At 40.9% G+C, this 20,964-nt stretch overlaps 1 protein-coding gene and 1 long non-coding RNA gene across 6 annotated transcripts in view; one reads left to right on the top strand and one right to left on the bottom strand.

Moving 5' to 3' along the window:
* Positions 1–16,764, bottom strand: part of VEGFC (vascular endothelial growth factor C) — a 115,374-nt gene extending 98,610 nt beyond the window's left edge. The window contains exon 1 of the mRNA XM_070598352.1: positions 16,311–16,764. Coding sequence (XP_070454453.1) covers positions 16,311–16,457 — 147 coding nt within the window. The 5' untranslated portion in view covers positions 16,458–16,764. The remainder of the gene's footprint in view (positions 1–16,310) is intronic.
* LOC139080072 (uncharacterized) overlaps positions 15,666–20,964 on the top strand; it is a 109,555-nt gene continuing 104,256 nt past the window's right edge. For 3 of the 5 annotated variants that reach the window (XR_011534231.1, XR_011534230.1, XR_011534227.1), the window contains exons 1-3: positions 17,060–17,318; positions 17,989–18,190; positions 19,737–19,869. This is a non-coding gene — a long non-coding RNA (uncharacterized lncRNA). Of the gene's footprint in view, positions 16,035–16,962; positions 17,319–17,988; positions 18,191–19,736; positions 19,870–20,964 lie in introns of those variants that run through there. The other 2 variants (XR_011534228.1, XR_011534229.1) reach the window with 2 other exon arrangements.

The raw sequence follows: 20,964 nt of genomic DNA, 5'->3' as shown, positions 1-20,964 counted from the left end.
GGAGAAAAAGAGTGGTACTTCTGAGCCCTGTGATCTCTTAAAAGTGTTGCGAAGGCCACCTACAGACCAACCTTAGAAAAGTCACAGCATGAAGGACAGGAGAACACGTAAGGACAGAGAGAAGTCATCGCAGATCCTGACCCCCAGCAGACCAACCCCGAGCTCCCGGGCTGTCTTTTATTAAGTAAAATATGATGCTATGACCCAAAGATTATGGCAAGAATAGAAGATGATTAACATTCATACAAGTCTTGGGTCTTGTTTTATTTTGGTTTGATTTTGTCTTTTTGTATATATCAAAATGATCAACTTGGATTTGTTAAGTTATAAAGGTTTCATAAAGTATTACTTTTTACAGTTATTAGATTATTTATCTTTAATTAATGTTTTAAATCACAGATAAATCCAGGTACTGTTGTCCATTTCAATAAAAAAAAATTTCATACTTTGATACTTTGACATTACTGGATAGGAGATGTTTTAAATTCACTGAATTTTAAAACCACTGCAGGGGCTTTGTAATAGGATTTTTCAATGGCCTAGATAACTAGCTATTACTTTTTGTCTAAGTTCTTGTCTATATTTATGCCCCATAAAAAATGAGTCACTATTATATATAGGAAACTTTTAAATATATGAAAGCGCTTACATCTGGGAAATTAATAGAATTGTTTTTCTCAGATTTTACTTAATACTTTAAACATGGGCACACAGAAGGCAACAGCTACTTGGTGAACAAATTAATAAATGTTATAAAGTGACAGATACCGATACAAAAGTCACTCTTGGTAGATGTAAGGTACCTATTTTTTAGTCATAATGTGCCTAGAAATCTAGTGCTTTAGCTTATTCTGCTTGGTGTTATAATCAAATTCTAAATAATTCTTCAAATCTAAAAACTTGATGACTTTTCTCTTTGTAGTTCAAAATAAACATATTTTTTTGAATTTTGCCCATAACTATAATCATCAAAATATTGAACTTTAAGCAGAAAAATATATAAATATGAAAAAAAGAACAACATGACTTCACATGTTGATGGTCTAGTTATGGCCAACTCAGTTTTCTCATGGAAGACATATTTGCTGGTGAGCTTTGATGAGTAAACCACGCTGGAAGTTACAAAGAATTTCTACTGATATCTGCTCACAATTATAATTGGAAGCAAGAAAGACAATGCCAAAAGTAAAGAAAAAACATATTTTGGATAAAAGCAAATAAATAAATAGGACTCCCTTCTAGAAAAGAATGTTATTGGATGGAAAATTGTTCCTTGTGATGCCCTAATGGAAAAAAGTATTCTTTCTCCAACAATCCCAAATTATTTAGCATTATGACATCGATTATAATCAAATGTTGATTCAAGTAGGAATTCCCTAATTAAATAATCTTGACTGAATCATCGGGCCCTGGGAATAAGTTATTTTGTTGAACAACTGAAGACTTATAAGGGCTATTATAAACTCCATTCACCTCTTAATTACCAATCTCATTGAATGGAAGTCAAGTTTTGATAACTACACATGACCCAGATGTATTTTAACCATGCTTCAAACCTCTACCGTAAAACATTTGCTTGATCCAAAACACCCTCTGATCTAGTCAGATCTTAGGAACTTAGCTTCTCAATTTCCTGAGTGTCTTATTTTCAAATATTCTTTTTGTCCTCATAAACTCTAGATATGCCTCCTAAAAATTTCCGATTTCAAATTGTAGCAATGGAATTAATCAGTTTGACAAAATTATTTTAAGTTTATACATATTGCTAAAGAATGACTTCCTTCTCCACCACCAAAAGAAAGAAACTAAGAAAGAAAGAACTGATCAGAGTTCAGAAGAAATTCTGGTTCTTCACTCTAAATGCACATACCAAATACATACAGTGTATACTCTGGATTTATGGGTGCAGCAAAGCTACTAAGTTTTTCAAGCCATAAACCAGCTAATATTACATTAAAATTGAAGCCACCATAAAATAAAAGCATCATTTATGCATCAAAATAGTGGGAAGATGCATTGAGATGAAGAGACATGACAACCTGTGGAATTTGATTTTCCAAAAAAATTATTTAAATTTAAATGTACTCTAAGAAAATCTTATCTCAATATAAAGGTTAATATTCTTTACAGGATGACATTTATATATTGTAGTACAAGGTAGTATAAGCAATGAATAATTCCTGGCAGTGGTGAACATAGTTATTTTGTAATGAGCAAAAGCTGTATGACGTGTGTTTAAAAATATTTAACTGCAGAGGCTGTCCAGGTGGCATAGCAGCGGTTAAATCTGCACACTCCACTTGGGCGGTCCAGGGTTTGCAGGTTCAGATTCCAGGTGCAGACTTAGCACCTCTCATCAAGCCATGCTGTGACGGCATCCCACATAAAATAGAGGAAGACTGACAACAGATGTTAGCTCAGGGCAATCTTCCTCATCAAAAAAAAAAAAAATTACTGCAAAATATTATACTAGAGTAAAAAAGACGGAATAATGAGAAAGAAAAGAACATATCATTCATAAAGAAGAGCATGTAATGTGTCTGAAATTCTAGTCTGAAACTCTTCATAAAAGAGTCTTACCACATTTATCAGCAGCCAGGGGCACGGTCAAGGGGGCTACTTTGCTTTGGAGTGAAACATCAATCTCTAAATCAGGAGTCTTTCTAACCTTCAAGGGAGACCAGGCTCCTGGAATTACTGCACACTTTTCCTACTGCTCATAGGATGGGACCAGCTCATGTCAGCGGGGAAGCAGAGTACCCACAGAGAAAGAAAATGGCTCCCTTTGGATTTAATTAACTAAAATTACAGTAGACTTAGAAAACCCGAAACTGCTCTGGAAAAGACTGAACTTAAATATGGGTAGAAAACAATGTTCCAACGTACTGCCCGTGAAATTATACAGCTTCAGAGACTCAAGCACCATTAGTTCCGAACGAAACCCATAGCAACACATATTAAAATCCATGCTTATGATATCTTGGTGACATTTTATTACAAATTGGAAGGTTTTAAGCATAGACACATTTAACCAGAATGTTTTCAATTCAGACTAACGGCAATTGACTTCTTGGCATTTGACAAAGATATCTACTAACTCATCTATAACCCATTCACTAAGCAAGGGTTTAATACCTATGTGCAACAGCCAGTGCATATGTTATAGCATACAGCTCATGTGCATATGTTATAGCATACAGCTCATGTGCATATGTTATAGCATACAGCTCATGTGAATAATGCAGATTTAATTTTAGCACATAAATGTCTTAGTTTATAAGTTAACATTTGGATTTTTGAACAGAAAGTCAAATTTAAATGAGCCTAAGTCAGTGCTGAGAGGAGGACAAGAATGCCCAGCCCTGAGAGGGATAAAGCTAATACCCAAGGCAAATCAGGCGATGTGCTCGCCTCCCTCCTGCCACCCTGAAGATGCTTCACAGAGGTGTCATAAAGTTAACACCAAACTCAAGGGCACCTTTAACTTACAACATTGGCCTACGAAGGCAAAATCTGAATCTCGGGTGTTCTCTGCTAGAGGAAGCTGGAGGGTCCTTGGCGTGACTTGAGGAGTCACACTAAGACTGTCCTCAGTTTAAGACTGAAGAAGAACCTGCACTGTCAAGGAAGGACCACACAAAAAGGGCCACCGATTTTAAATATTTCCATCTTTAGTTCACTAACTTACCTGGTATAGTATGCCATCTTACAGTAATATAACTATGCTATGCTCACGTGGCCATGACACATGTGGTACATTTTTCTAAAGCAAAACAGCATTGGTCTCCAACAGAGCAGGCGTCACTGCTGCCAGTGTTTAGGAGGAAAAAATATCATTTGCACTAAAATTTATGACATCATTATTTGCTTACTCTGTGTATCTAAAACAGCTTCAAATTACCCAATTTTAAGTGTAATGGTCATGACTCACGAATTGATAAACTTCTAATTTGTCATGGATGGACACAAAAATTAAAAGAAAGACCCAGGATTCAAAAAGAACAAACAACAAACCAGTTTCATGCCAAAACTATAATTTGGCTTAGAGACAAAAGGACTCGTTTATTTTTTAGGGATGTCATCAATGTCACGACCCATAAGCAACCATGGACTCTACTTAAGTGCTCCATTTTTCAAAACATAAACTTGGAAGAGGACTTTAAAAAGGACAAAGTAACTAAATACACACAACGGACACAAACAAAAAGAAAGAATTAAAAATATTCCGTGTAGGCAGTGATATTATAGTAAAGGAAACCACAGCAGCTTGAAACAGTCACACATCTGGCATTTGATATCAACTGGCTATTTCCAAGGAACTTGGAGTGAAAGGAAATAGTCCCTTTTACGCATTATCAGAATTCAATCATAGGATTCACTGCCTGTGCGGTCACTTCAGTTAAAAGAAAATGAAAACCATTTTCTGTAAGATTTCAGTCTGACTTAATTTGCCAAATTTACCCACTCTTTGTTTCAGGGGATGGACACTGGCCGGGGGTCGGGGGTGGGGGTGGGGGAGGAAAAGACTCCATTTAAGCATAAATAAAGAAAAGAGAAAATATACTATTTTCTTGAGGAAAGGTTACAGGGCCATTACCATCACATGTTTTTAAGTAAGGCAATATTTTTGCCATTTCAGAGAAGGCATTAAACCTTTGAACACTAGTTGGCTGAGAAGGCAATAAGAAGTCAGCTTCCCAAACTCCCAGCCAGTTCCCAAGAGGGGGCAAGTGTGGCCTGTCTCCGAGTGGGACCTCTCACATATGCAAGAATCTTCTCCAACAGCTATGATGTCAAAATCTGCTTTTTTTTAAAAATTTTTTCATCCTTCTCAAGTATTTTAGACAAAAGCAAAAGTATTATTAATTTCATGAACATTTCCTCTACATATAAAAGAATATTAAATAAGCAACATTTTAATCCTGTTTCCAACCCCGACAAAATAAGCACAGCACTTTTATTAGAAAAAGAAATTTGTATGAGAATGAAAAAATACTGTGAAGAAAATTACCTTACGTTAAAATTTAAATTTGAAAACCTGTAAGTGTTGAAATATAACAGCACTTCGATATAAAGCTTTATTTTATATAATTACATATAGTTCTAATCCTGAAAAAAATATGAAAACCACTTTAGAAGAAGATCATAGCAGTATCTGCATAAAGATTTGTATGGATAATGTACATGGCTATGTATAGATTTGTAGAGATAATGTATGATCTAATTTTTTATTCATTTACATATTGGCCAAGTACCTATTTAGTGTTCAATCCTTGTTCCAGATTCAGTTAGGAAAAGATTCTCTGTTTAGAAATATAGCATCTGATTGAAAGTCCTAAAATACTCCAACTAACATCTATATTGGAATCTGAAGGAAGGGAATCCTTTCAAGATGTGATTCAGTAAAATATAGGCTGCTAGCTCTTGAAGAGCTGGGGGCCGTGTCCACCACTTGTTTCGCGTTTCCTCTTCCTGTCTGCTCACACACCTCCAGCGCCCCACCGTCACCATCAAGTGTTCAGCACCAAGAAATTCACAGTGTTTCCTGTCTGTCTGGCAAACAGAACCATCAAACAAAATCAACTACTGTGAGCAAATTAGGGCCCTCAAGTACACCAGACTTACCCGGGGAGAAGGAAAGTACTTACTCCATGATTCCTCTCAAGGACAGCACAGAGAGGACAGACTTGGCTGGTTGCAATTCTGGAAGAGCGCCCCCAAGGAGGAATACACTCATATTTGTCTACACAAATTTATACAAGTTTAACTCTTGCCTGTCACATTCTACCACTACATTTTCTTTATATTTTATTTGGCAAAAACATATTTTTAATCTTTTAGGTATTCTTGATGATTTCACTGCAAATTTAGAATGCATATTTATATTTCTCCTGTGCCAATTAATAACATAAAGACTTGAGATGTTCACACACTAAAGTAGCAAGATTAGCCTGTTTCTTTAACAGAGACTTAAACTTGAAAGTATTTAAGCTTTTAAAGTATTCACACGAGTTCATGTGAAATTATATGGCATTATAACAATTCCGTGTGTACCAAAGTCCTTTTCACCTACTGCCTTACGTATGGAGCATTTGGGGGAGGACCATCATGGCCTACTCCTTGACTAGGTGGTCCATGGCCAAGGTTGTCACTCTCAAGGACACACACAAACCCAGGCACACAGGAGAGATGGTGACATATTATAAGCAGGACCACAATACAGACACTGAACGATAAACACCCTGGATTTCCCCCCAACTGTCTCAAAACCAAACATCAATATTACATCTTGTCCCCATACTTTAGAAACCAGAGAAACTGTCAGCAAGGTTACAATTAAAACACATGGAATAAATCAGGTGGAAGACGCTGGAGAATCACTCTCAAGGATATCACAGTTACTTCATATGCCTAGGGCATAGTACTTACGTCTATGGCAGTTTTCTAATGATGAAGCCCACCTATCTAACCAAATTGTATGGAGTGCTAACTAAGTGCCAATCATGGTTCTAAGGAATATAGATAGCTAGCTAGATAAATTCTTCATTCCTCAAAATAAACTTATGAGGTTATTTTTAAATTTAATTATCAAATTTTATTTAGTTAGTAATAAATATTAAATAAATTTAATAAATTAAAATTTAATTATAATTTACTTAACTGCATAATTAATAAATAATTATTAATAATTGATAATTTAATAAATAGAAAAAGATCTATTTAATTACACTAAATATAACTAAATTATTAAATTTTATTTAATTATTACATTATTTTATTTTATAATTTATAATTATTACATTATTTTAATTATTACATGATTACATGATTTTAAACACATTAATTACTGTCTTCAGTTACTCTATAAGGAAGTACAGAGAAGTTAATTAACTTGCCCATGGTCACACAGGTAGTAAATGCCATACGCAGGATGTGAATTCACACAGCCAGGATGCAAACACTGAAAATCATTTTCCAGGGCCTGTGCACTGCCCGTCTCTCTGAACAGTTATGTCACTGAAGCAAGTGACAGTTATGTGACTGAAACAAGCAGAAATACAGACAGTGAGTTCTTGCAGGTACTATCATAGGAAGCGTAAAGCAAAGTGCATGGGTTCCGCGGTCAGGAAAAGAGCTGGCTTTGCTTCCAGTCACCACTTAGAATTGCTTACATTACTCCTCCCTAAAAGGAGAGGAGATGGTAATGTGGGGACCAAGTTTTAAGGCAAAACAAACTGCAAAATAAATGACTAATTAAACCCTTTATAAGTATAAAAATCGCAAACCACATCTTTCTGATCTACTCCAAAATATTTGTCTCCTCCCAACCTGTCCAAACAAGGACAACGTTGAAGCTGAAACTGTTGAGAAGTCTCCTTTGAAACTCTGAGATGCCGTTATTTACACAGGGCTGCACATCTGAATATTTCCCCTGTCAGGACGTCCACTTTCTAACAGGTGTCTTTTGAGGTTGAGTTTGAGTAAAATTTTCTGCCACATTTCAAAAAAGATTGATAAAAGCAACTACAAAGTAATTCTACTATATATTTATGTATTTATTTATTTTTAAATTGGCACCTGAGCTAACAACTGTTGCCAATCTTTTTTTTTTTTTTTTCTGCTTTATCTCCCCAAATCCCCCCAGTTGTATATCTTAGTTGCAGGTCCTTCTAGTTGTGGCATATAGGACGCTGCCTCAATGTGGCCTGACCAGCGGTGCCATGTTCATGCCCAGGATCCGAATCCTGGCGAAACCCTGGGCCACCGCAGCGCAGCACGCAAACTTAACCACTTGGCCGTGGGGCCGGCCCTATACTATTTATTTGATAGCTCATTGCTGCCCCCCTTTCTAGTCTGATTGTTGGGAAGAAGACTTGTAAGAAGATTTTAAAGAGAAGGAATTTACTAGGACACTTTATTGCTCTCTCTCTCTTTTTAATTGCCAGCTGATCCACAAATGAGTGTTTACCCTCTGGAGACTCTCCTCTCATACATTCTGATTTTTTTACATCATTCTCTTTCAGTGGATTGTCTAAAAACATTCAGCTAGGCAGGAAAGAATACATAAGCCATGGTTGGCAGTTTGAAGAACCATTGAGAGGTGGGTGTGTGTGTGTGCCTGTATGTGTGTATCTAAGCATGACCACTGTTTACACTGATTGCTATGTTTGGAATGCGAGCCATAAGAGCAAAGATATCTGTTATTAACATATTTTATAAATGTTTCCAGATGGGACGGTGATGGGTGCTTACGCAAGTCAAAGTGGTCATCACTCTCATCCTCAGAAATCGGGAGCATCTAGAAGAGTTCAAACACCATATGCAGTGATCAAGGGAATGAGAGAGCAGACACTGCAAGGACGCCTGAAGCTGAGAACTGCCTCTGGGAAGCTTTTGACCAGCTTCTAATCCACCTTTTTAGACACTTCTGCACAATGATGCCAGATAAAGCTCCTTAAAACCCCACTCTTAGCATATCATTGAAGACTCTTCAGTGGCTCGTGTTGCTTTCAACCCAAACTCAAACTCAGGTCCTGCTCTTTGGTTTCTTATACTTTCCACAATATTTCCCTCTGTTTCCCTTCAAGCTCTGGCCTCTTCAGTGAAAGGGGTCCACTCCAGCTCCCCAAACAGCCGACTGCACTGACATTACCACCTTTGTACTTCGCTCTCACGCTTCAATATCTGAAATACTCCTCTCTCCCTTGTTTCTGTAGCCAGCATCTACTGGTTTTCCACCGCTGACCTAACATCCTTGCACCTTTCCCAGGCCTGTCCACGTGACCCCCAGACGCCTAGGCAACAACTTCTGGTAAATCAGGAGACTCTCTTACAAAATCTCTTACACAGTCTGCCTTTATAGTGTAACTCATTTCTGGTATTTTTGTTTCTCAGAAAGGATTATCTACTGGTTATAGCTGGGAATCACTCACTCTGCATTTTTTGCATCGCTCACTGCATTGTAATTTCCTGCTTAGAACTGAAGCTGCCGCTAGTGAGAATTAATTAAAATGCCCTGAATTGAAGTAGACTTCAATGTGAGAATCTGGAGTAAAAAGTACATAAACCTGGTACTAACGGGTAAAATGGAGTTAGCAGTGTCCACAGGACCTTCTTCTTGAGTCACTGGGGCAATCAGGTGACTGAGAAAGGCCTTTGGGAAAGAACAGCCCTATAATCCAATCCCTTACCATAAGCCCTTGGGACTGTATGAACTTGAGATCCCAGAGTTTTCAGGAAACCCAGTGCATACATATTTTAATATGTACCACGCCCCCTTACCAAGCAGGGTCTATGGGAGCATCTCATAAATAAATACATTACTATTTCTTCAATAAGTTTAGAAATATTCAAACTTAGAATAAAGACAATAACTTTATGTCAGATCAGATCACGGTTATAGCATCAAATAATTTATGAAAATGAGCTTTTGGATTTCAGAATTGCAAAAAAGGAATCACATCCCTTCTAACACTTGGAACCCAGGAAGTCACCATCAGTACAACGAAACAGTAAGAATCCACCAGCTAAAGGTATTTCAAGGCACCTATTTAATTGATTCTAGGATGGATGCCCTATAAAACAAATTAAATAAACACAATTTCTTCCCTAAGAGTTAAACTATAAACTCTGAAAAAAAGTAAATCAACCGAGGATAGGAACCACCTGAATAATTTACATGAGTACATTTCAGAAGAAACAATTACACAGTAAATTTTAGAATTACGTCATAAATCAAATGAACTTTCCTCCCTTGTTGTTTACAGCTCTCTGCTTCATCTGTTTTTTTCTAATGTGAAATATCAATGATACCTTAATTCACAATTTATACAAATATGAACTTACAATACGTGTTTTGCAACAAAATGCAGGCAGGCCTATGTGGTATTTATAAAATTCACATCCATCAGGAATTAAGGTGAAACAATGTAAGCTCGGAAGTCAGAGAAGGCATAATGCCTCGGCCAGTAAAATTTGTTCTTTCTAAATCCAATTATTCATGAAAGGGCATGTGGCATAGGTAAGACCACAATCTTTTTGGAAGTTCTATTAGCGCAACTTAGAAAAACTGCTAATGATTGTCAGGAATTCTTGTTAGGCCTCTAGTCATTCCATCATTCTCACAAGACTACTGTGGAGTAGGCCATTTAAGATCTCTTTAGTCAGAGGGGCACCAGGGGGTAAAGCCCGGAAGAAAGTCCGACTTTGTTTCAGATTCTCCCATTATGGGGAATGGGGACCTCAATAAATATAAGAAGGGGGCCCTCCCTACGGAGTACTACTTCTCTCTGGCTTCTTGCACACTTCTTGCTACAACTTGCAGGAGGAAAGGAGTAGGGATTACGGGTCTTTTGCAAACGCTGAAGGCTCAAATCCATTAATACTTTATTAAATACATGCTGCAAAAGTTTTTTAAAAAGGAAAAAGCTGTATTCTTGCTCTGGTTAAGTCATTTGAGTCTTAGGTTCATTATCTTTAATGAAAGGTATTAACATCCATCTCATGGAGGTGGAGTGAAAAACAAAATTAACTCGTAGGTGCTCAGGACATTGCAGATATAACCAAATTATAAGGCAAATGCCTACTCTCAATGTAGGTGTGTATGATACCTACAGAGTGATCTGAACATGTGAAGACCCCTCTGGCTGCCGAAGACAACAGCAGTGCTAGGGCACAAGAAACCCTCACTCCTCTCACACCAGCTCCTGTGTCCTAAAACATCCCAAGGAAAGCTTGGAAACAGCCCTCCAGGTGCACCTATTCTGATAAGAAGGAGGGCAAGACCTTCCTCTCAAGAGCCCCCGAGCTGGAAATCCAGAAAGAAACCTCCCAAATCCGACACCTTCCACCTTTCTCAGATCAACTCAGAAGGGCAAGAATAGAGACCCACTGGTCTTCAAGCTATGCCATTGATAGCGTGACTAACTGCTTCCTACAATTTTGATGATAACCATCTTGTGAATAAATGGTTGCCAATCAACTGTTCACAATTCAGAAGAAAGAAGACAAAGAAGTAGAAACCAAAATGAAAGATGAATTGAGCTTTTCACGTCCAAAGCCATATATCCCCAGCATCATTCAGAGTTGTGTCAGAAATCTATTAGAAGACAGGCGGTTGACAAAACACTGAATCATATGCTCTAAGGCAAACCGGAAACATGACAACCGTAGATTTGCTGTTAAAGAATCAGATACCCAAAAAGGGGGACAAGAATCCAATCCTTCAGTTAAGCAATCTTTTGCCATCCTCAGAAAGGGTGTTTTAGGGAGTCAAGCTCTGAGCCTTTAACACATATTAATGCAGAGTGAGACAAAGAGAGGAAGAGAGTCCAAAGTTTCCACGTTCACAAACATTTCACACTTCCCTAACATTGAACCTCCTTTCTAACGACTGATGGTTGGCACTGCCAAACAGTATGGGAATTAGAAGTAGATCAGAGAAACGGCAATGGGTACTGCAAGAGCAGACTGCAAGTAAATGACTAAATGTTACAGCCACATTTATGGCCTATTTCATTTGAATAAAATTTACTTCTTCATTTTTTAATGCACGGTAATAGGATACGCATACTGTTAACTTTCCTTTAGGGATTGTAATAACACTTGTCAAATGCTCAAATACTGTAAGTATCTTACACAGTTTAAGTCCTGTTGATCCTAGACAATTACTCCCCTTTAATGGGACATAAGATTGTAAAGCTTATTTCGTTTCTCCAAAGATTCCTAAGTCTAGTAAAATCTTAAGTGGTTTATGGAACAATGCCTTCATCATCCGTCATCCAACCATGAAAGCCAGTCTCTTCTCTTCTCTGAAATGCTCTAATCCTACAAGTAGGACCAACATTTTCCTATGATTACAACATTGATGCAAGGTTAATTTCTCCCACTCGCTTATCTTTCATGTTCAACAGTCACCAGATCTATGGGTTCTTCCTCTGTAACACTCTTTCTTCTGTTCCCACTGCCCCCACTTCTGCTCTGACTATTCATTACTTCCCTGCTAGGTGATTACGGTTGCTTCTGAACTAGACGATGCCCCTAGCAAAAGTCCTTCAGACCTCTAGTCAATCCCATAAATGATTTCAACATTCTTCTTACTACCTGTCTTTCAGGAGCTCAGATCATGAACCACCCTTCAGGACCCACAGCATGATGTTCAAATTCCTTAAACAGGCTCGGGTCATATACAATGTGACCGCATCCATCTCTCAAACTTATGCTTACTTGAGTCTTCACTGTTACCCTGTATAACCCACCAGCTTCAGCCAAACAGTTCTACTTGCCTTCTCACCTTCTTACTCCATCTAAGACATGAAGGGGATTCCTATGCTTGATGTAGTCATCTGCTGGAAATTCTCATCCAAGGTACAACTCAAGTTCTGCCTTATGTCAAGGCACCTACCCAACCAGGCCACATGGATGACTCTCTTGCCCAAACTTCAGGACACACATGATGCTCTGGTACTTCTCCCCAGAGATCTCACAGTATTTTTGTGCATAAGCCTTTATTTTTTCTACTTGAGTTGGAAGTTCCTCAAAGAGACCAAAAAATGGCTTATATCTTTTAAGATGGCCCATCCCTAACAGATTACCTTGCAAACTCATCAATTAAACAATGAAGATGATAAAACCAATGAAATTAGTCACTGTTATACACCATAGGTCAGTGGGTCTAAAATTGTCACCATGCATGAGAATGACAGAATGCTAATTAAAAATATATATTCTTAGACCCAAGCCCAGAGATTTTGTTGGTCTCAGGTAAGAAAAAAAAATTAAAGACCTCTAGGGAATTCTGATGCAGTTAGCACACAGATAGTATTTGAAAAACACCACCACTGATTAATTTTAAACAGTAAGTAAATGTAAAATAAGTACAAAAATATGCAGAATTATAAACGATGGAGAAAGAAAATTTGACATATTGCAAACTAGTTTTCATTATTAGAAGTTTTTTGTGATGGTCACCAAAAACCATATGTGCTTTTACTATGTTAATTAAAAATAGCTATTCTCATTAAAGCAATTAGTGTTAATATTAAGCTAATCTATTTCTTTTGCTTTCAAATGATAAATGTAGGGATAAAGTTATTTATGCAAAACAGCAAATAAGATGTTATATTTGTTTATTCAATAGTATTTGATCTTCTAGATTATTCACTTAATTGACACAAGACTATAAATCTCTAAGCTTTCTTTTGTTCAGTTCAATCTTTACCAAAGGCATTTGCAATGTAAGATATGCTCTCCTTGCATTTATAACTCTAAAAATATATGATTCCAGGTATTTATATGCCCAGTCCAAGCCACTTTTTGTAATAAAAGCTTCATAAGTATATATCATGATATGAAGTAATTCTCCCTTTCTTTTCATCATAGACTAACTTTTCTCTTAAAATCAAACTTCTCAACTCCAACCAACCAGAGTGAACTCTACCTAATCTCATGGTGGTAAATGATTGTAGTTAGCAATCTAGTGCTTTTTCTGGGTTTTGCAGTTTTCATTAGTTTGATGATAATTTTAAATACTTCCTCTCTTTCCCCATCACGCCTGGTTAATTTTAAGTAGATAATAGGTAATACTTAGCTTTACTTTTCCGCTGTTGACTTGCTTACACTAACATCATTGAGAGAAACACTTAACATTGTTTTAGCAAGTCAACAACCACAAATCAATAGAAAAAGGAACTAAAAAAATGTAAATATAAGTTGAGGAACAAGGAGATCTTGCTTCTCTTTGTGATTTTACATTCAATTGTTTGTATGGCTTTAAGGGTGAGGTGAAGGACTGGATGGCTAATTTTGGTTCATAGCTTGTGATCTGTTTTGTATTTTTTGAATATTAAAAAAATACTTCTTGGGGCTGGCCCCTGGCTGAGTGGTTAAGTTCGCGCGCTCCGCTGCAGGCGACCCAGTGTTTCGTTGGTTCGAATCCTGGGCGCGGACATGGCACTACTCATCAGACCACGCTGAGGCAGCATCCCACATGCCACAACTAGAAGGACCAACAACGAAGAATATACAACTATGTACCGGGGGGCTTTGGGGAGAAAAAGGAAAAAATAAAAAAAATCTTTAAAAAAAAATACTTCTTGAGTGTAAATTTCCAAAAATTTGCATTTAATGGGGATTACATACATTTCGAGTCTTCTATTTACCTTATGAAATCTCTCTTGGGGTTTATGGAGTTCACAAAAAGTTAACAATCATTTCCTCTCTGGGGCTTACATCTAAATGAGGTGCCTGTTTGGGCCACTAGGGAGAGACATGGAGTCTCTGGACCATGTCTCTTGGCAGTTTCATGGCAAGGACATCACAGTTTCACTGAAAGCACTGATGACACATGTCCCGTCAAGCCTTTACTCAAGCCCTGGGGAAGATTTATTGCAGAAATAATACACTGCCTTGTGGTCTCTGGAATTCAGAGACTTAAATATCTAAAAAAGATATTTCATCACGTGAAAAAGAGTCCATACTGCAAACAGAATATCAACCCACATTCACCACACAGAAAAGATGTTCAAATATGAAAAGCAAACAGAAACGCATAAAGATTCTCACAGCAAAGGGAAAATGTGATTACATCTCCAATGAAGGCAATTTTGAAAATTAAAAATAAATTAACTTTTCTCCTCCAACTGCAGACAACGCGCGCGCACACACATGCGCATGCGCACACACAGGCGCATTCATTCAGGATTCACCCAGCCGCGAGTGACTCGCATACGAGTGGGCTGTTGACTTATCAGGAAAAGCTTCTCCTTTTACTTCCTGCTTCACAATTTCTTGCTGTAAACCAAAGTAACTTATCATAGGCAACGGAGAGGTGTTGCCTTACTAAGTGATACTTTTAATAGTTTGACTTTACAGAAATAGAAGTGAACAGATAATCGTGACATTGAAGGCATTAAATGACAGGAAGTCTTAGTTGGTCTGTTACTACATTTTTATGGCATCTAAGGACAGGAAGACATTCTCACGACAGTAGTTATACCCATGTAAGCATCTGTGCTGAAAATTACTTTACAATTCACATAATGCACTGTTCTGCAATTTAACGTATATATACCGTATATTGCTTTTACTCATAGGTTTTTTTCCCTTAATCCCTACAATGAATTACAAAAGTCTGATGTTTTAAAATTTTTTCCCAAAATTTATATACAAAGGTAGTTTTGTTTTTAAAAATTAGTCTTCTCAATCTTAAAACGTATTTCGAAATATAACTGGGAGGGCAATTTAATTTCTACATATTCAGTATATGTTAATCAATAAAGTCAACTCAGAGTTGACAGTTACACACCAGTGACACTTCTCTCGCCTTCAGTTGGAATCAAGTACTGCACGCTAGTTCCAGCCAGGAGCACTGCAAGCGTCGGAACTGAGACTTCCCACAGCATGTCGAATATAAAGCTTCTACAGGAGTTCAAGAACTCTAATATTAAGCATACTATCCATCCTTTTGTCAGATCTGAACTTTTTGGGTAAATAGACACTCTTTTAGAAGAGCAAGTGAGAAGCAGGCACAAACATAACTCCTTTTTGAAAAGCAGAATGTCTCAAAAGTATCTTGGCAACATCTTTAGGCAGAGGGAAACATCTCTTATGTAAAAAACAAAACAAAACAATCCACCTTTCTTTTCAGTACTTTACGACCAGATTTCAGAAACGCACAGTTTATGGAGTTGAAAAGTCACGCCTGATAGTGGTCTCCATGAGAGCCTGCTGCATCTCAAGTTTGACTAGCTTCTCCAAGACAATCTGAAGTCTTAAGCCCTCAAGTCCGGGAACTAAATTCCTTTACGCTTTTTCTAAAATCGCGCACAGCGCCTGGTGCTCCGCATAGTAGGGACACTCCAGGAAAGTAAGCCTCGGTGGACCGGTCGTCCAAGCCCCAGAAGCTGTTCGGAATCCCGCTAAGCTGCCAGGGGAAGAAAAGAGCACCCCGGGAGGGATAAACCCTGAGTCTCCGGAGCCGCGCTATCCGCACGGGTTCAAGACCCCCTCGGCGCACCCGTGGGGACGGCTCTCCAGTACGTGCTGTGATCGCTATCGCCGGCCACCTCCCTGAGCCCCTCACTCCTGTAACTTGCTTTCTTACCTAGCAATAACTTTCTAATTGAAAAAGGGGAAGAAAACTTTTCTCCCAGGAAGCATACATTCCGCTCGGTAACTTTGGATCCAGCGCGCACGAGGGGAAACACGCACGCACATGGGCTCCGCGCGGGCTCTGGGTCCTCAGCCACCCGAGCCCCCGCAGTGCCCCCCACGGACCCCGGCCGGCCCGGGGCGCGCGATCGCTCACCTACCTTGGCCTCGCCCGCGTCCGGCTCCGCGTCCGAGAAGCCGAGTCCCGACTCGAAGGCGGCGGCGGCGGCGGGCGCCTCGCGCGCACCAGGCAGCAGCGCAGCGGCGAGCAGGGAACACGCCAGGGAGCAGAAGCCCAGCAAGTGCATGGTGGACGGGCCGGGGGCGGGGGGTGGGCGCCCCGGCGCCGCTGCGCTCCCTGCGCTCCCTGCGCGGCCCTCTCCCCACCGAGCCTCGCCGAGCCCCCGGGGCCGAGCCGGCGGCGGCGGGAGCGGGGCCGGGGCTCGGCGCTCCCGACTCGGCGCGGCGCTGTCCCGGCCAGTGCCAGGGAGAGGCGACGGGGTCAGGTAAAAGGCTCACAGGAAACCGGACATCCGAGCTCCCCACATGCGGAGCCCGCGAGGGGAGACGAGGGCGGCCGGCGCCGCCGTACGCGGTTCTGCTGATGCTTTTTGCAAAGAGGGGGGCCAAGCCGCAACACCCCGCGCCGGGCGACCCCCCCCCCCGAGCCCGCGGGGCCCTCCTCCCTCCCCTTCCCCGGAGGGAAGCGAGCCGGGCGGCCCGGGCGGCGGTGGCGGCGGCGGGGCCACGGGCGGGAGGAGGGCGGCGGGCCGGGCGGCGGCGAGGCCGGGGCTCCGCGGCGCGCGAGGCTGCAGAGCGCGCGGGGCGGGCGGCGGCGGCGGCGGCGGCGGCGGCGGCGGCGGGCGCAGGGGCAGGGCATGGCCGATGCGCCCTCTGCCTGCGCTTATGTGAGAGAAAGCGGCCGAGGGAGGGAGCGTGCCGAGCCCGGCTGCCCTCCCCTCGCGCTTTCCCTCGGAAGCGCTCTTCCGCGAGCTCCCCACGGCCCTCGCCTCCTCCCCGGCGCCCCACCTCCCCCCTCCCCCTCGCCCTCTCTGCCCCCCTCCCTCCCTCCCCGGAGCCGGCGGCCCGAGATGCAAGTTCATCCAGGGGCTGGCAGTCCGCGGGTCCAGCCTTGACGGTACCACGCTGGGCAGTGGGAGCGAGCGAAAGTAGGTGAACTGGGGAGGAGGGGGGCGAGCCCTGGTCCTCGGCAGCTCCTGGGCTTCTGTCCTACACCCGGCACGCCTGGCCCTTAGCGCCCTGCTCCAGGTTGGGGAATAATAACCCCGGAGTTCTAAAAGGTCTGAGAAAGTCATCACAATGGCGGAGACCCCGCTGGGACCTTGGAACCAGCAGTGGCCCCCTGGGTCCCTAAATCTGGGTGACTTAAGGGTGCCTGGTGAAGCAAGAACGCAGGAGTCCTCACAACGCGGTGCAGGCTGTTGGGATGGATGCTAATGATCCCTGTGGAATCCCAAACTTCTGGCAGATGGGGGAGAGGGGCAGGATCTTCATGGAGCGTAAAGACACACAGTGTCAGTTTCTGCAAGAAGCTGGGTTTAAATGAGAAAGGGGGTGATAAAGAGAGACATGTGTTTAACATATTTGTAGGAATTGACATCTGCAGAAAAGTGACTGCATTTCCCCATTGGAAAATCACCCAGGGGCTGCATTGCGGTGCTGATTGCACTGGCTGTCTCCTTCCTTGGAGTAGAGAGGACAGGTTGCAGACGACCAAGCTGAGCGATTTCAACAGTGTGCAAAATGTGAAAAGTCTCACTTTTATTCCCCAGCTACATTTAAATACACTGATCATAAAATCTTGTCTTTCTTATCTAGTTCAACTCTCTACAAGTTCTGAAGCTCCCCTCACCATCATTTCTTTGAAGGCTTAAATACCTCCGGGGACAAGGAACCCTCTGCTCTGTGTGCTCTCCATTCGCTGTTTGATGGTCAACATTACTGAAAAGTATTTCCTTCCAACTGTTCATTGGTTTTAACTTCTGGACTTTACACAATAAATCCGATCTAACTTCCACATGTGAGTTCTTCAAATATTTTGAAAATATCTGTCATGTTCTCCCTATGCCAGCTTTCCTCCCAGCTAAATATCCCCCTAACTTTTTAAAAATGACCACTCCAAGTTCCCTCGTCAACCATAATCTAATTTTTCCCTGTTCTTCCTATACGATACTGCTCAGAACATAACTCAGGAGTTAGAGTGTTCCAGCAAGCATGCAGAAAGGGTCTTCCTTGTCCAGACATCAGGCTTTTGTTGATACAGCCTCGGATCGGGTTTATTTTCTGGCAGCCAAATCACAGTGTTGACTCACACTACACTTAAAATCAACGAAGTTCCTCAAGAATGTTTCATGTGTACTGCTGTTTGGTCACGTCCACGTTACCCTGCATTTGTGAAATTGGCTTCCTGTGCCCAAGATTGGAGCTTGGCTGTTTATCTTCCTTAAATTCTATCCTTTCAGAGTCAGTCCGTCATCACAGCTTTGTTGAGATGATTTAAAACGCTGACGCCGTCAGTGTAGTATTCTTCTTGCTGTCTTCCTGCTATATGCATATTTGATCAATCTGCCATCCATATTTGTCTTCAGATACTAATAAAGCTGTGAAAAGGGACGAGCTAAGGATAAGACTGGAGTAGGAATTAAGTAGAAACTGGGCCTTCCTTTTAACCATTTGCTATTACTGTGATTCTCAACTTTGATTGCACTTGGAATACTAAAAGGAGATTTCAAAAACACGCATGCTTGAGTGCACCCTCAAAGATTCTGGTTTAATTGGTCTGGGGTAAGACGTGGACTTCAGGATCGTAACAGGCAACCACACTGAGAATCTCAGGCATTTCCAACACTCATGAGGCTTAGGAGAGTGTCAAGAGTACAAAATCAACAAAATCAAAATGTATGAAAAATGTATCATGGTGACTGTCTTATTTGTTTTATTTGGAATACAGCAGTAAGTGCATGGGGACTTTATATGATTTGATGCTATATTGCTAGTCTGAAATGTTTATGATGATTATTTTTTTAATCTAATTTTCCTTTGATTAGTATATAATGCCCATTTTTGTAACTTCTATTTTTAGTTGAAATTTTTTTTTCTCGTATTAAAATCGTAGTCTTGGAGAATTAAGGCCATCTGTGAATATGACTTAGATAAAATGATAGACTACTTATGTCCATGTTGTTTAGTTGTTAACCTGGGAAAGATAAGATTGCAAACTAGTAATTGAATCCACTGTTTGCTTCCGGGAGTGCCCTCAGATCAATATATGAAAGACAGTGATCTCACTCTGGCAAACAGCTTGCTTATCAATAACAGTTTACCTAATAAGACCCTTACTTACTTGTGTCAACCAATCCTAAACTAGTACATCATGAACTTTGCCCAGTCCTACTCAGTTCCTCACTTTGAAAGACCCACCTTAACCTACGTGAATCCAGACCCCAAAGTCCTACAGTTATTCCATTTCTACTTACCTCTTCTGAGACACTGCTAAGACTCTGTCAAAATGATGTTCTCCCTTCCTGCAGTAGGTTCTACTAAATGTAACTTTTGTTTATTAAAAGGTTTTTGGTGATAGTTTGGGGAGTTCAACAGCCTGGTAGTCCCACCAAGAGCCCATTGATACCTCTCTTGCTGCGTGAAGCCCAAGACCCTCAATTCAGGAATAAGGGAGCCACTGGGGCCTACAGTGATGGGGTAAGTCTCACCTTAGATCTCAGTTCTAATTTCTTTCCGTCAAACTACCAAACGCTAAGTGTATTTTGTCCCCTAAGATTCTCTTTCAGGAATCCTTTGATTATTTGATCAGATTTGAAAATACAGATCCCTGGTGGAAAGCAAGGTTGCTTTTTGTCACTCCTCTTTTCATTATTTTCTGTTGGTAGTTGATAGCAGGAACTTCATGTCCAAACCCAACATTTTCCAAGAACTTCACATTTGTCAGGTTTACTGTTGGAGACTGCCTAGCCATTAGGCTGGGGAGCCAAGACATAAGGGGAACTTGCCACCTATTTGGCTGGCCCTCGCCAGGCTGTCATGTGCTTGTCTCCGGTGAAACCCAAGTTCATGTCTCCTGCAGGCCAGATTCCTGCCTCTTGCATGTGTTTACACTGTAAGTAATATACGTGAGTCTCTTTCTAAATGGCAGAATTTTACCCACAATAGTTTAGAATTTCAGTGGCCAGTTTGGGAAACTTTTCATAAGAACAAAATTGAGAAGTGTCTTAGAGCGACAACAGAATAAAATTCCAAGCATTCGATGATCTGTGTTTTTTGATTGATACTGATACGAGAAAGCTCGCAAGAGAAATTCAGGTTCCACAATTGCCTCTCTGAGTCTTCTGTGGAGGAGACAAATGAAAACTGTGAAAGACTATCTCTGTTTTAGGTCTGCCCAAATCACAACTCGAACCTAAAAGCTTTTGTCTTACTATTCCTCTTCTTCCGTGCGGGGCCCTCTGTTATCTCCTTCCCAGCGCTCTTTCTGACCAGCTTCCCTTTCGTTCTGGCCAGCCAGAAACTCTGAAAGCTGAGCTGGCTTTGAAAGTTAACCGGATCACAACAAGCCCCTTATGGTAGAATTGAAGCCCTGGTCGCAGTCTGAGCTGAGAGTGACTTTGAAAGACTTTCCAAAACCTATGCGAGGCGGGCAGAAATTTAGAGAGCCATTTGCAATTGTTCCAGAAACGTGAAGTTCAGGGTTCTCAGTTCTACATTTATTGATTTATATGTTATTAGGAACCTCATGTGGAATAAAATTGAATGAAAGAGGCATGAATACCTTGTAATACC

This window comes from Equus przewalskii, chromosome 28 (assembly GCF_037783145.1).
Source record: "Equus przewalskii isolate Varuska chromosome 28, EquPr2, whole genome shotgun sequence".
NCBI lineage: Eukaryota > Metazoa > Chordata > Mammalia > Perissodactyla > Equidae > Equus > Equus przewalskii.
The sequence above is the reverse complement of the archived record's forward strand: the minus strand, read 5'-3'. Positions and strand labels throughout refer to the sequence as shown.